Here is a 14,740-nt window from a genome sequence, read left to right on the forward strand (position 1 = left end):
TGTACACTTGTAAGTTAATAAATTCTCATTATTAAATGCCAGTCCATTTCTGGTATGCTGCATTTCGGCAATTTTAGCAAACTATAACATTTGGAATAACCTTAAACTAACACATAATGATTGCTTACAGGTGCCAGACGGTACCAAGTGCATTATATGGATTATCTCATTCAGTCCCCACAACAATGTTATAATGTAAGTGCCATTAAAGAAGAGCAACTGGGGCATATAGAGGTTAAATAACATACAGAAGTTGGACAGAGAGTAAGTGGTGGGCTAATCTAGCAGTCTGAATCCACAGCCTTTCTCAATCCAGAATGACTAGAGAGAAGGCTTCCAAACTGTGTTCCAAGTCATTAAAGGGTTCTGCTACTTTAAAAAACTAAAACTATTCCATGAATGTAAAGACTCATAAATTATGATCCACAGATTATTTCAAAATCAAAAGGTAAAACATGGTAATGTTTGAATGATTTTCCCAGAGTTTGCTAATAGGAGGCTATCAGGATCCTGTATTTTGAGTGACACAATCTAAGAGCCCTTTATTGTTACTATACTATGCTGCTCCCACTATCAATTGACTCAGAGTGATGTCATTCAATCACACTCCTGTTAGCTCTGTACCAAAAGAGGAAAGTCACCCAAAGGCAGGATATTGGGAAGGGTGCTACAGAAATCCTCCTGGAAGAATGGCCACTTATCGATACATCTTTTATGACCCCTGGTCCTTCTGTATTTTCCTTCCTGTAGTTGAACATGACAAGACTCTGGTCACAGAAATTTTAGAACACTAAAAGACACTCCCCCAGGGGAAGTGGTGGTTGTACTTGTTTTTAAAAGAGAAAATAGGCTGCCAGTGCTGCTGCCACAACCATGAGTATGCTCAGGCTTCAGAAGACACTCATCTCCAGTACACTCCACTGTGCCAAGAAGAAGGTCTGGTTGGACCCCAAGGTCCAAGAAGACCAATGAAATGGTCAATGCCATTTTCCCATCCACAGACTTGGAAGCTGATCAAAGATGTGCTGATCACCCACAAGGCTATGACTGTCCTTTCCTGGGCTCGATGCCAGAACAGTACCTTGGCCCACCAGAGGACCTGCCATGGGTGTGCTGTCAGTACACGAATGCCTGAGCAGGTAACCTGGGTGTGGAAGGTGAGAATCTTGTGCCAGCTGCCCAGAAGATACTGTGGCTCTAAGAAAACTGACTGCCACACATATCACAGCCTGTACCTGAAAGTGAAAGGGAACGTGTTCAAGAACAAGAAGATTCTCTTGAAACACATCCACAAACGGAAGGCAGACATGGCCTGCAAGAGGCTCCTGGGTGACCAGACTAAGACCTATAGGTCTAAGACCAAGGAAGCATGCAAACCCCTGGAGTGGCTCCAGGCCAAGGAGGAGGAGGTTATCAAGATCCTGTCCAAGGAGGGAGACACCAAGAAATGACCAGATGCCACAATTCTGTTTCATCAAATCACTATAATAAAGCCCTTATTATATACATCACGCCTACTATGATTGAACCCTGACTGACACACAAGTTTGGATAGAAGGCAGGAAAGCATTTTCACCTTCAGCCATTTGTAATGAGTCTTCTTGCAAAGAACATTGTGTTTTCCTACCAAATGTCACTTGGAATTAAAAGAAAAATATATGTTCATACTCCTAACTAGTATTTCTCAGGTCCCCTCAATAATACTTAATGCAATTTCTGGTGTTAGCGTGACACCCAGGTCTATGTTTTAATTAATTAAAAATTTTATTGAGTGCCTATTGTATCAGTAATGTACATGTGCGCATGTATCAGGTATGGTGCTGGGAACCATGCATAGATTGGGGAACAAAATAGACATAGGCTAACATTGGCCGTCTTGGAGACAGATGTGAAACAAATAAGCACAGGGATATATAACTACTTTCATAAGACCTGTGGGGAAACCTGCAAATATATCTACCTAAACTCTTACAGAAAACTTAAAAGTCAAGAACACCTCCCAACTTATTTTATGAGACCAACTCTACCCTGACACCAAAACCAGGCAAAGACATTATAAGAAAACTACACACCAATATCCTCATGAACATAAGAACAAATATCCTTAAACAAATATTAACAAATTGATTCCAGCAATATATAAAAAAGAAAATACATCATGACTAGTTGGGGATTACCCCACAAGTACAAGGTTGGTTGGTGTAACATTCAGAATTACTCTGAAACTAAAAAGGAAACAACTATTCACAAAATAAAAGATGAGAACATAGCATCATCTCAATAAAACATGTTTGACAAAATTCAACACTCATTCATGATTTTTTAAAAAAAGAAAAAACCTCCCAGAAAACAAGGCAAAAATCAAAGGAAATACTCTCAACCTGATAAAAGGAATTTATGAAAAACCTACATCTATATAATAACTGATGATGAAAACTAAATATTTTCCTCCTAACATTGAGAACAAGGCAAAAATGTCCAACCTCATCATTTCTATTCAACATTCCACTTGATGTCCTAGCAGGATAGTTAAGGAAAAAGGAAAATATCATAAAGATTGGAAACAAAGACGTAAAACTGTCTTTATCATCCAAGTAGATAATTTTAAGGAATCTACAAATAAGCTATTAGAAGCAATAAGTGAATTTAGCAAAGTCAAATACAAAGTCAACATACAAAAATCAGTCGTATTTCTATGGCAGCAATGAACAACTGGAAATGAAATTTTTTCAAAAGTACTACTTATAATGCATGAAATATTTAGGGATAAATTTACCAACTATTTGCAATATCTACACATTGAAACTAAGCATTGCTGAGAGAAATTAAAGAAGACCTGAAGTAACTGCTCAGACATACCATTTTCATGAATAAGAAATCTAAAATTATTAAGATATCAACTCTTCCTTAATTGATCTACATATATTCAATGCAATCCCAATCAAAATCCCACCAGGCTTTTTTATAAAAACTGGCAATCTGATCCTACAATTTATATGGAAATTTGAAGGACCCAAAATAGTCAAAAACAATTTGCATAAGAGAAACAAAGAAAATTTATACTACTTGATTTTGAAACTTACTATAAAGTAAAAAAATCAAGAAAATGTGGTGCTGCCATAAGAATAGGCATACAGATCAATGGGGGAGAGAGAGACAGAGACAAAGACAGAGACAGAGAAACACTAGAAATAGATCAATTGATTTTTGACAAAGGGACCAAGGAAGTTCAATGGGTAAACAATAGTCTTCTATTCTAACAAATACTGCTGGAACAACTGGGTATCTTTATGCAAAAAAAAAAAAAAAAAAAAATGAAGCTTACCCTTTACCTCCTATTCTATACCAAAAGTTACTCAAAGTAAATCAGACCTAAACATAAGAACTAAAACTATAAAACTGCTGTAAGAAAACACAGGATAAAATCTTCATGACCTTAAGTTAGACAGAAATTTCTTAATAAGATGCAAAAAGTGCACACAAAAGAAAAATTTGGTAAACTAGATTTTATCAAAATTAGAAACTTTTTCTTTTTGAAAGACACTATTAAGAGAATGAAAACGTAAGCCAGGAACTACAAGAAAACACATGCAAACATATGAATGATAAAGGACAGGTATCTAAAAAATATAAACAACTTTTAAAGCTCAAAAAATAAGAGGACAAACAACCTAACTTTAAAACACAAGCAAAAGATTTGAACTGATACTTCACCAGATAGATAATCTGCAAATATATAAATGAGAACATGCTCAAAATCATTAGTCATTAGAGAAATGCAAACTGAAACCATGGTGAGAGTCTACTCTCTTGAAAGGCTACACACTCACTTGAACAGCTAAAATTAAAAGACAAATAGAAAGGGTTGTCGAGAATGTGGAATAACTAAAACTTTCATGCATCACTGCTGGGAATAAAACATGTTACAGCCACTTTGGAAAACAGTCTGGCAGTTTCTTATAAAATTAAGTATACACTTACCACTTTACTCCCACTTCTAGGCATTTGCACAGGGCAAATGAAAACATATGCCCTTACAAGACTGGTATATGAATATGTATAGCAGATTTGTTCATAACAGCCCAAAACTGGAAACAAACCCAGATGTCCTTCATAAGGTAAATACACAAATTGTAGTATACCCATACAATGGAATATTACTCAGCAATAAAAAATAACGGAGCTACTAATACCAACAAAGATGATTCTCAAAAAGATGCCAGACGTAAAAGAGTATATACTGTACATTCTGACAACTGAGGAATTGTTTGTTGAAAACTGAAAGCATTACAATGCTCAAGAGGCATTTTGATTCTCTGTTGACAAAAAAAATAAAATTTAAGGTTACAATAGAACATCTGTTTTTAAAAGAAAGACAAGGATTCCCCATCTTTATGACGACCAACTCCAACTTGCAAAACAGCTTTTAAACTTTAACAGTCACAAAATAGGAAACACTTCCATTTTTTAACAATTTGAGAGCAAATTTACAGCTTTCCCATGAACACCAATGCATCATATAAAGATATTCCCAATCATACATTTTAAGTGCAATATATCATTTCCTATTGCAATGATTTTAAACAAGATAAAAAAATTTTGAGGGTAAAGGGAGAGGTCTTTTGGAGAGGTGGCTTTTTTTCCCCAGAATGAAATCACTCTTGTACAAAATTTGATATAGCAGATGGATATGATATACTTTAAAATGATGAATATTTCACATTCAGACCTAGAAAACTGACATTTTCAAAAATCCTTTTTCTGGGTTTCTGAAACTTTGCTTTTGTTACCATGACTCATTTTGGTCTCTGTTCTTGGAATGGCTGAATGTATCTCTGAGTAAAGAAGTGAAAGCTACATTCCTTTTAGTATTCAGAACATTGAGAAGTTTTTTAAGGCAGATATTCCCTTCACATGTATATGTGTGAAATACAAATGCTGAATTTATTTTTTCTGTAAGAGTTATCTTAACCTCTAGAGCAGGAAGTATGCAGTTTTCTGTAAGTGTTGACCTTTCATTCTCTCTTTCTCTTTTTGTCACTGTCAACCTCTCCTCCCTCTTTTGGTGAAAATTTTTGGTGTCCTTTAATAACAAATGGAAAGATTAAAAAGACAGCTATGTACCTTTACTTTCCTGGCTGAAGGTTGTAAGTAATACATAATGCAAATAAGGAGGTTCTCAGTCAACTGTGGACTAATGTTACTATCAAAACATTTTGAAGTGTAGCCTTTCTATTTGGCCATTGTGAGTGGCCACTGGTGCGATTAGCCTAACAACCCTTTGTACACTGTTCTTTTGTGTTACCCATAGTGCTGAGTGATCGCTTCTGTTCTACAGTTTTTACATTTTCAAGGACTGTTTGACCTCCCCAGTTTTTCCATTTTCAACAAATAATTCCTCAGTTGTCCAAATTCAGAATTCCTCAAATTTAACTCAGAGGGAGGTTAAATGGAAAAAATAATCCCACAGCTAATAGTGGAAGAGCTGGACTCACTCAAATCCCATTAAAAATAGTTAACTCTACAGAGCAAATGCCCTACTTCGCAGATTTGTTTAATGCCCTAAAGCAGCTGATACCACTTAGTCATCTCCCCCATCGCCTTGGACAGGTGGCCTCAGATTTGAATTTAACAAACATTTATTAAGACCTTACAATGCACCATAAGTTGCCAGAGGGATGTTAAAATATCAACACAAGTCTGAAGAGAAGTAAACCCCAACCTTGTAACATTCTTTTACCTCCTCAGTACAGGCTACCCCAGTATCATTAGTTTCATCTGTTATTCTGAAGCCTTTTTCTTTTATTTATTTTTTCCAGTTTCCACACATCTCCAGAAGGAAAACAAAGAATAGAGGAGAGAAAACTGTCTTCCCATTCATCTCCCCTTTTCCTTTCCTGTCTTTATTAATAATAAATTCTTTGGACTTCTAGAACCAAACGACCAGCATCCGCAAGCCTCCTGTCTTAGACCTTCAGTAATAAAGATCTAGCCCATAAAGGATGTAATATTAGAAGACATTTTCCTACAGGCCTTACCTGTTTTTTCTTTTGTGTTTTTCTCCCATTCCATCTCCCTCATTCATTCTGCCTACAAAACCCACAGCCTGCTTTTGCCACCTCTTTGCTTCCCCGTTGGCTGCTAGAGATAAATCTCCTAGGAGGTTTGTCTCAGTTTCCAGGCTGCTGTCACAAATACTATACAACAGCTGGCTTACAAAACAGGAATTTATTGACTCACGGTTTTGAGGGTAGGAAAAATCCAAAAATCAAGGTGTCAGCAAGGCCACACTTTCTCCTCAAAGTTCTGTAACATCGTGATACATCTGCTGGGGATCCTTGAGTTCCCTGTCTCTTACCCCTGCCTGGGGTCACGTAGCCAAGGCTGCTCCTTTCTCTTCCGGGTCAGGTTGACTTTCAGCTCTGCCCTCCCCCTCCCCCGCCCTTAGCTTTCTCTGTAAAAGGCCTCCAGTCATATGCTTTAGACCCACACTGATCCATCCTTCTAACAGTGGTATCATACCAACAGGAATGGGAATAAGTTTAAGAACATGTTTTTTCCCTAGGGTACATAACTCAACCTACATTAGGTTTTGCTTATCATGTTAGTAGTCAGGAAGGGTTTTAAAAGAATGATGATCAATTCCACAGGTTAGAGCAGTTCTCTTATTAGAATCAACTGCAGAGACAAATCCAGGATTTGTGGGATATAAAGTTTATGTCAATTGGAGGGCACTCCTTCTTAAAAAGAATATTAGCATTTCTTAATTTTGCAAATAAAATATATGTACTGACAACAGTATCTGCTTTTGGGGACTATTTCTCTGTGCCACATTTCTTCTCAATGACAAGGATTAAATTGTGATGATATTTTGAAATTATTTTTAAAAACCATAAAATGACATCATAGTAGATTGGACAAAGTACAATGATTATAACACCCAAGTGACCCCTTATGTCTTGTTTTGTGAGCTAAAATCAAGGAGGAGAACAGGCTCCTAGGGAGGTGATGAAAGATGGATTAAAAGAAGTTAAGTGAATAAAGCACCATAAAATATTTACCTCATTTTAGTTATAACCTCCCTAGGGTATAACTTTGGGAGGGTATATGTCCAACTTTTTGTATTAAAATACTCAAATTATAAACCTTATAAATCTATTAAACAATATTCTCTAAAGATTTAAATATTGCTTATAAACAAGTTACATATATAAATTTAAATAAATTTTCTTAAACATTTGAAAATCGATTATAAATCTGTTAGCGCATTCTGCCATATATAAATCTCCTAAATGCTTTAAACATCTTAGAAAGAAAAGAAAATTATCCCAATAATCACAAAACTGATGACGCCCAGGTGCCCTTCTGACCCAAGCCGTTCATTCCCCCAGCTGCAGGGTATGCCGAAAGTTTGATGGCTCCTTCTCCCGGATTTGCCGTCAGCCAGTTCTTACCTAACTTTACACCCCTTCCCCGGGGACAGTCTGCATCCAATGGCTGGCTGGTTTTATTTTTTCAGTACTTCCTGTTAACTGGGCTTTTTCAAATATCCTTTTCCTGTGAGGGAACAGGTTCTCTTAATGCCATCTCCTTCTGACTTCATAATATTTCAGTGATATTTAGTTGTTTTTGTTTTTGTTTTTAAGTTTTTCTGAAAACTACAATCTCCTATGTGATTGAAAGCTCATCTCAAAGTCCCCCTCCTGCTCCTCTTCCCACCAGCCATGGTTAGGCTGATGGCTCCAGCAGAATGGAGCCATCTGCTTACCACCCCTTTTCCCCCGACTCCTCTGACACTCCCCTTCAAATGACTGGCTGAGGCAAAGTCCCCATTCTCTTGACTATTTCTGCCCTCCTGGCCAGCACAGACCTGCTCTGGTTCTATCCATGTGTAAGGTGTCCAAACACTGATTTTCTTGGAAGAAAACATGTTGGTTCTCAGGAAGGCCTAAGGGTACTCTCTCTACCGAGAGCTCCTGAATGTGAGAATTTTGGCTCAGGCACAGACTCTTTTTCCCCATGCAGTCTCCACCTTGAGGGATCCATTCCACAGTCTCTTTCTGATGTGGTTCCTTCTCCCACCAAGAAGCCCTTTTGAAAGCCACTAGCAAGATGGCTTAAGCTCAGCCATGGTATTGTGGTGTGCTGGTTTGAATGTATTATGTCCCCCAGAAAAAGCCATATTCTTTGATGCAGTCTTGTGGGGCAGATGTTTTGGTGCTGATCAGATTTGCATGGAAATGCACCCCACCCAACTGTAGGTGATAACTCTGATGAAATATTTCCATGGAGGCATGGCCCCACCCATTCAGGGTGGGCCTTGATCAGTGGAGCCATATAAATGAGCTGACGGGTAGAGGGAACTCAGTGCAGCTGTGAGCAACATTTTGCAGAGGAGCTACAGCCAAGAGGGACACTTTGAAGAACGCACAGGAACTGAGAGAGATGCTGCAGATAATGGAACAGTTTGAAGACAGCCATCAAAAGCAGACTTTTGCTCCGGAGAAGCTGAGAGAGGAAAAACACCCCAAGAACAACTAACAGTGACATTTTTGAGGAACTGCGGCCTAGAGAAGAACATCCTGGGAGAAAGCCATTTTGAAACCAGAACTTTGGAGCAGACGCCAGTCACATGCCTTCCCAGCTAACAGAGGTTTTCTGGACATCAATGACCATTCTCCAGTGAAGGTACCCAATTGCTGATGTGTTACCTTGGATACTTTATGGCCTTAAGACTGTAACTGTGTAACCAAATAAACCACCTTTATAAAAGCCAGTCCATTTCTGGTGTTTTGCATTCCAGCAGCATTAGCAAACTAGAACATGTGGTGTCCTCTCCATCCACGAGAAACTTACTTTTCCTTGCCATGCCACAGGGTGAGAATACAGACTGCCCCAGCACTACTTTTGTTAGCTCTGCTCTCTTTCTCCAACCTCTCTCTCCAAATCTCAGCAGCAGCAGGTGTTTTCCATCCAAAGGATTCAGCAAATGTCAGAAAAGAGAAAGGGTTAATAATCTGGGCAACTCCTATTTTATATAAATGGGGCTGTTCGTAGGGAAAGGGGGGGAAGAGATGATTGCCAGGCCACAAATTCTGCAGTCCCCCAAAAGCCCACCCCCTTGCTCCCCATCATGCTCTAATACCCATGACGGAGGGTGCTAGAAGTAAGAGCTCCGCACACATGATGCCTCTGGACAAGCTCTGTGGGAAGGCTCCTGACTCCAAGTGTTGATGGCTCACTAAATTATATTTAGGACCTTAAGTGTTTGAGACTCTTTATTCCCAAGTGTGACCATTAATACCCCATTCCAAGAAGACAAGGAAATCCCATAACTACTTAAAAACATCCTTTACATCCAGTTTGTCCAGAGTGATGTTCAAGGTAGATTGGAATAAAATGAAACTGAAGGCAGGAAAATAAACAAAATATCCACATCAGTGCAGTGACCTAGTTGTTAGGTGACAAATAACAGCAGGCTGTGATAGCCAGAATAATGGCCTCCTAAAGATGTTCTAATCTCCGGAACCTGTGACTATGTTATCTCACATGGCAAAATGACCTTGTAGGGGTGATTAAGGTTAAAGACGTTGAGATGGGGAGATTATCCTGGATTATTCCACTGGGGACTAGGCCCAATCTAATGATATAAGCCCTTAAAAGTGGAAGGCAAAAGAAGAAGAGTGGATGAGAGAGATTCAACTTGAGAAGGACACAACCCTCTGTGGCTGGCTTTGAAGATGGTGGAAGGAAGCCAGGCGCCAAGGACTGTGGAAGTCTCTAGAGGCTTGGAATGGCCCTCAGCTGACAGCCTGTAAGAAAATGGGGACCTGGGTCCTACAGCCTCAAGGAACTGAATTCTGCCTACAGCTCTAATGAACAGGAAATGGAATCTCCCCTAGAGCCTCCAGGAAAAAACTCAGCTTTGCTGATACCTTGATTTTAGTCCAGTGAGACCACTACAGACTTCCAACATATAGAATGTAAAATTTAAAATCTGTACTGTTTTAAACAACTAAGTTTGTGGTAATTTTTTATGGCAGCAATAGAAAACTAATGCACAGACACAGGAAAAGATGAAGGAGAGAGAAGGTTCTAGGGTGTCTACAAAATTTTAAGCCTCCAATATTAAAAGAATGTTGCTGCCTCATACAGAAATTGGACAGTTTAGAAAGGAAGTTTGTTTTGAGATTGAAGTTGGGAGTTTGGTTTTTAATACTGAACTTAAGATAATAATAGATCATCCAGGTGCAGTGCAAAAATCTTATTGGAAATTAGGAAGTGTGTTTGGAGTAGAGATGTGAAGTCAGCTGTCACTCCTAGTCTACAAAGGCCTTAAATTCATGGTTGGTCCAATCATCTTCTCCAAACTTACAGCCATGATAGATAAAACCTAAAAGTAAAAAAGCAAAGACAGCCAGTTTCAAAACAGAATAAACAACTTTGTGGATGAGAAATAGAACACAAACACGAAAGAATGAACAACAATAAAGCTATGGCCCCACCAGACCACCACTATACAGAAACAGTGGCCAGAAATTCAGTTCCCATTGTGCACAGGAACAAAAGCACACTGCAAACTGTAGGACTGGAGCCAGTCTCATTTATTTACCTTATGTCCAGTAAAACAATGAGGATTTAAAATTTTGTTGAAAATTTAATTTTCTTTCCGGAACTACTGATGTATCTTAAGATAGAATTTTTTAATGTCATAAGAGCATACTATAAATTACTTTATGCCAATATATTTGAATACTTCAATTGATCTAACAGTTTTCTAGAAGAGTATAAACAACCAAAATTGGCAAATAAAAATGTTAAAGCCTGAATAAAACCATTAACAATTTTTTTAGTTGAACAGGTAAATCAGAATTCTCCCCCTATTCTCCTGCAATCCCCAAAAAGTCATCAGACTGAGACAGCTTTCAGATCAGATTTACCAAATGCTTAATATATAGATAATCACTGTCTTTAAAAGAAAAACAATTTCAGAGAATTTTATAAAATGAGGGAAAATAGCAAACCAATTATGAGGCTACTGTAACACTGAAATCAAAATCAAAGAAGGAAAAAAATAAATGTCTATATGATACTACTTACTTAAAAATATAGATGCAAAACTTTTGATTATATATAAGCAATTTGATTTCACATTTTTTTTAAACTCATACAAGTGTGGCTTATCCCCAGAAGTAAGAATGGAACAAATCAGAAAATCTTTTACTATAGTACAAAATACAGGTTAAAAGAGGAAAACACATGATTATCTCAGTATATAAAGAAAAGATATTTGATAAAATTCAATAAAAATTTCTTATAAACAAAGAGAAGTGAATTATTAATCTATCAAACATCTATAGCAATGCATATGGCTGATTTAGGGCCAAGGGAGTGGTGCAAATATGGTCTTTTCAATAAACAATGCTGGTTCAGACAGATATCCACATGGGGAAAAATGAATTTTGATCCATAACCTCATCCCAACTGCAAATAAATTGTAGACCTAGATATAAAAGATAAAACAACAAAGTTTCTAAAATAACAAAGTAGAATATCTTTATGATCTGGGAAAAGCAAAGACTGAATTCACAGGACATAAACACTACTCAAAAATGTGTCAACTTCATAAAAATTTAAAAGTTCATCAAAAGACACTTTCATGAGCATGAAAAGGCAACCCACAGAGTGGGAGAAGATCTTTTCAATACATATAATCTATAGGGTCCTGCATATATAAAACTCCTACATAGCAATAACAAAAAGAAAGACAACCCAATTAAAAATGAGGCAAAAGATTAGGACAGGAACTTCATAAAAGAAGATATCCAAATGGCCGATGTGAAAATGTGTTCAAATTTATTAGTCATCAGATAAATGTAAGTTCATTTATGAGAATGGCTAAAATTGTTTTACAAATTGAAAATACCAAATGTTTGTGGAATGTAAAGAACAAAAACACTCTGATTTACTGAAACTCTGATATTACTGATGGGAGTGTAAAATAGCCTGATCTCTTTAGGAAACTCTTTGGCATATCTATAAAAGCTGAATATATGTGTATTTTATGACCCAGGATTTCCACCCATAGGTATATACCCAACAGTAAAGTGTACCTATTTGCACCAAAAGACATATAAGAATGTTCATTGCAGCATTATTCATAGTAGCCAAAACCTGAAACAACTCAAATGTCCATCAACAATAGAATGGATAAACAAACTGTATTATATTCATACAATGAAATACTTTGCAGTACATAAAAATTCCATGAAAAAGTGAACAAACTTCTGAGCACAATAATATGAAGAAATCTCACACATAATCTCAACTGATAAAAGCCAGATACAAAAGAATACATAATCAATAATTCCATTTATAAATTTCACTTAGGATTTAGATGGTCACAAAGGGCAATTTCTCCTGCCCTATCAATGAAAATAAAACAACAAATGAACTAATAAGCCACATATTCATATTTTTATTTAAAGTTATCAAAAAGCTATGGGTACAAGTCTAATTGAAGCAAATTCCATAGAGAAACAGTCTTGCCTAGGTGAGCAGAGAACTGCAGCTGCTTTCATACCAGGGACATTTGCCAAGGCCAGAGCCACAGGTACATAGAGCATTAAACCTGCCATAAGCAAAGCAACTTCACCAGAACAAGAGAAATATTACTGATAGAGCATTCCTTATATCCTTTAGACCAGACAATGTTCCTCCCATGACCTGCCTAGTATGGTATATGAGCCATTTTTTTAACAGCCCCTAAATTTGTTTTTTTTTTAGAAAAGGCCCAAATATAAATGTCCTATGAACTCATGCACAGGAAGTCATCAATGCAGCTAGAGCTCCAGCAGCATCAACTGAGTTCACCCCTTTCTTTTTACATCCTTTAGATGACTACAGCTGTGGCAACTTCCACCTGTGAAGAGACAGAAGCAAATAAGAAACTGGGCAAAGAAGAAGTCTGTACTAAAGAGAACTATGGGGCTGACAAGGCAGTGAGTGAAAACTGCCTGCTACCTTCCATCCTTAAAGGAAAACTGAGCAACATAAATAGAATGTGTAATGACGCAAAGATAGGATCTGCAAGGATCTTAGGCTACAATTATGGCCAAATTTTACACTGAAAATATTAATAAAAGTAAATACAAAATTCTTCATTTGGATGCAAGAATCCCAGCCCCACATGTACAGGGTAAGGAGTAAATGAATTAGCAGCCCTGTGTTAAATCTTTTTAACATTTGTTTAATCAAACAGAATGCTCATTATCAGTAAAGAGGATGTTATGGCGAAGAAAACAGAAATGCTACTGCAGTTTTTAGACAGAATCTAGGAGGAGGAAGGTGTGTGCTGGCTAGACCTCTGGCACACAATTCCAAAATCTGGGGCATTTCATCTAATTCTCATTGCTATGTTTTTAGAGTTGCTTGAACAAATTTAAAGAACAGGAAAAAGAATGTGGAGACCAATAACCGTTTTATGAGTAAGGGCAGAAGAAACATAAAAGAGAACTGAGGGGAGGATCTAACTTGGCGGCATAGAGAAGAGTGGAAGCTAAGTAGTCCCCCTGGAACAACTAAGAAAAACCAGAAACAACTAGTAAATAATCTGGAATAACTGCGGGGGACAGACGTGACTGTCCACTCATCATAAACCAACCTGAAGTGGGAGGAATGCCCAAGATCACAGCATGAAACCTGCAGAGAGTGCCCCTGCACAGCCCAGCAGCCCGGGGCTTCCCTTGAGGGATGACGCGCACTAGTGACATAACACAGCCTTCCCTCAGCAGAGGTCCTGGAAGATCACAGCTCAGAAGGGGGGCCCGCTCGGAAAACCCAGGGATGCTACGTCAATGCCAGTGGTTTGTGGGTCAGTGACAGAGAAAATCTGGAGCAAAACTGAAATGAAGGCTTAGACTCTTGCAACAGCCTTGAATCTCCGGGAACACCTGGGAGGTTTGAATATTAAAGTGGCCCCGCCTCCCTGACCACTCAGACACATGCACCACGTTCAGGACAGACAACTCCAACAACAAACCCAAACTGAGTTCACCAACTGAACCCCACAAAAATCATTTCCCCACACACCACAGAGACAGAGTTGGGGAGAAATGACTTGAGGGGTATAGGTGACTCGCAGACGCCATCTGCTGGTTAGTTGGAGAAAGTGTATGCCACCAACTTGTATTTCTGAAAAATTAGACTGGTATTTTTTTTTTTTTTTTTTTTTGCAACTTGAAAGAACCCTATCAAGAAAAGCAAATGCCAAGAGGCCAAAAACAACAGAAAATCTTAACACATGTGATAAAACCAGATGATATGGAGAACCCGATCCCAAACACCCAAATCAAAATATCAGAAGAGATACAGTACTCGGCACAATTAATCAAACAATCACAATCGAGGAACGAAAACATGGCACAGGATATAAAAGACATGAAGAAGACCATGGAACAGGATAAAAGGGACATAAAGAAGACCCTGAAGAGCATAAAGAAGAAATTGCAAGATTAAATTAAAAAAATAGAAGATCTTATGGTAATAAAAGAAATTGTTGGCCAAATTAAAAAGACTCTGGATACTCAATACAGATTAGAGGAAGGTGAACAATGACTCAGTGTCCTAGAGGTCCACAGAACAGAAAATGAAAGAACAAAAGAAAGAATGGAGAAAAAATCGAAAAGGATCTCAGGGATACGACAGATAAAATAAAACGTCCAAATTTAAGACTCATTGG

General features: G+C 37.8%; 1 protein-coding gene across 1 annotated transcript; it reads left to right on the forward strand.

The window, feature by feature from the left end:
• The first annotated feature begins 855 nt into the window (after nt 1-855).
• On the forward strand, nt 856-1,451 carry LOC119511492 (60S ribosomal protein L19-like). Its single transcript, XM_037805961.1, is given in 2 exon segments — nt 856-981; nt 984-1,451. Coding segments are annotated over 2 exon segments (576 nt in total). The 5' UTR covers nt 856-873.
• The last annotated feature ends 13,289 nt before the right edge of the window (nt 1,452-14,740 follow it).

This window comes from Choloepus didactylus, chromosome 16 (genome assembly GCF_015220235.1).
Source record: "Choloepus didactylus isolate mChoDid1 chromosome 16, mChoDid1.pri, whole genome shotgun sequence".
NCBI classification, from domain to species: Eukaryota; Metazoa; Chordata; class Mammalia; order Pilosa; family Megalonychidae; genus Choloepus; species Choloepus didactylus.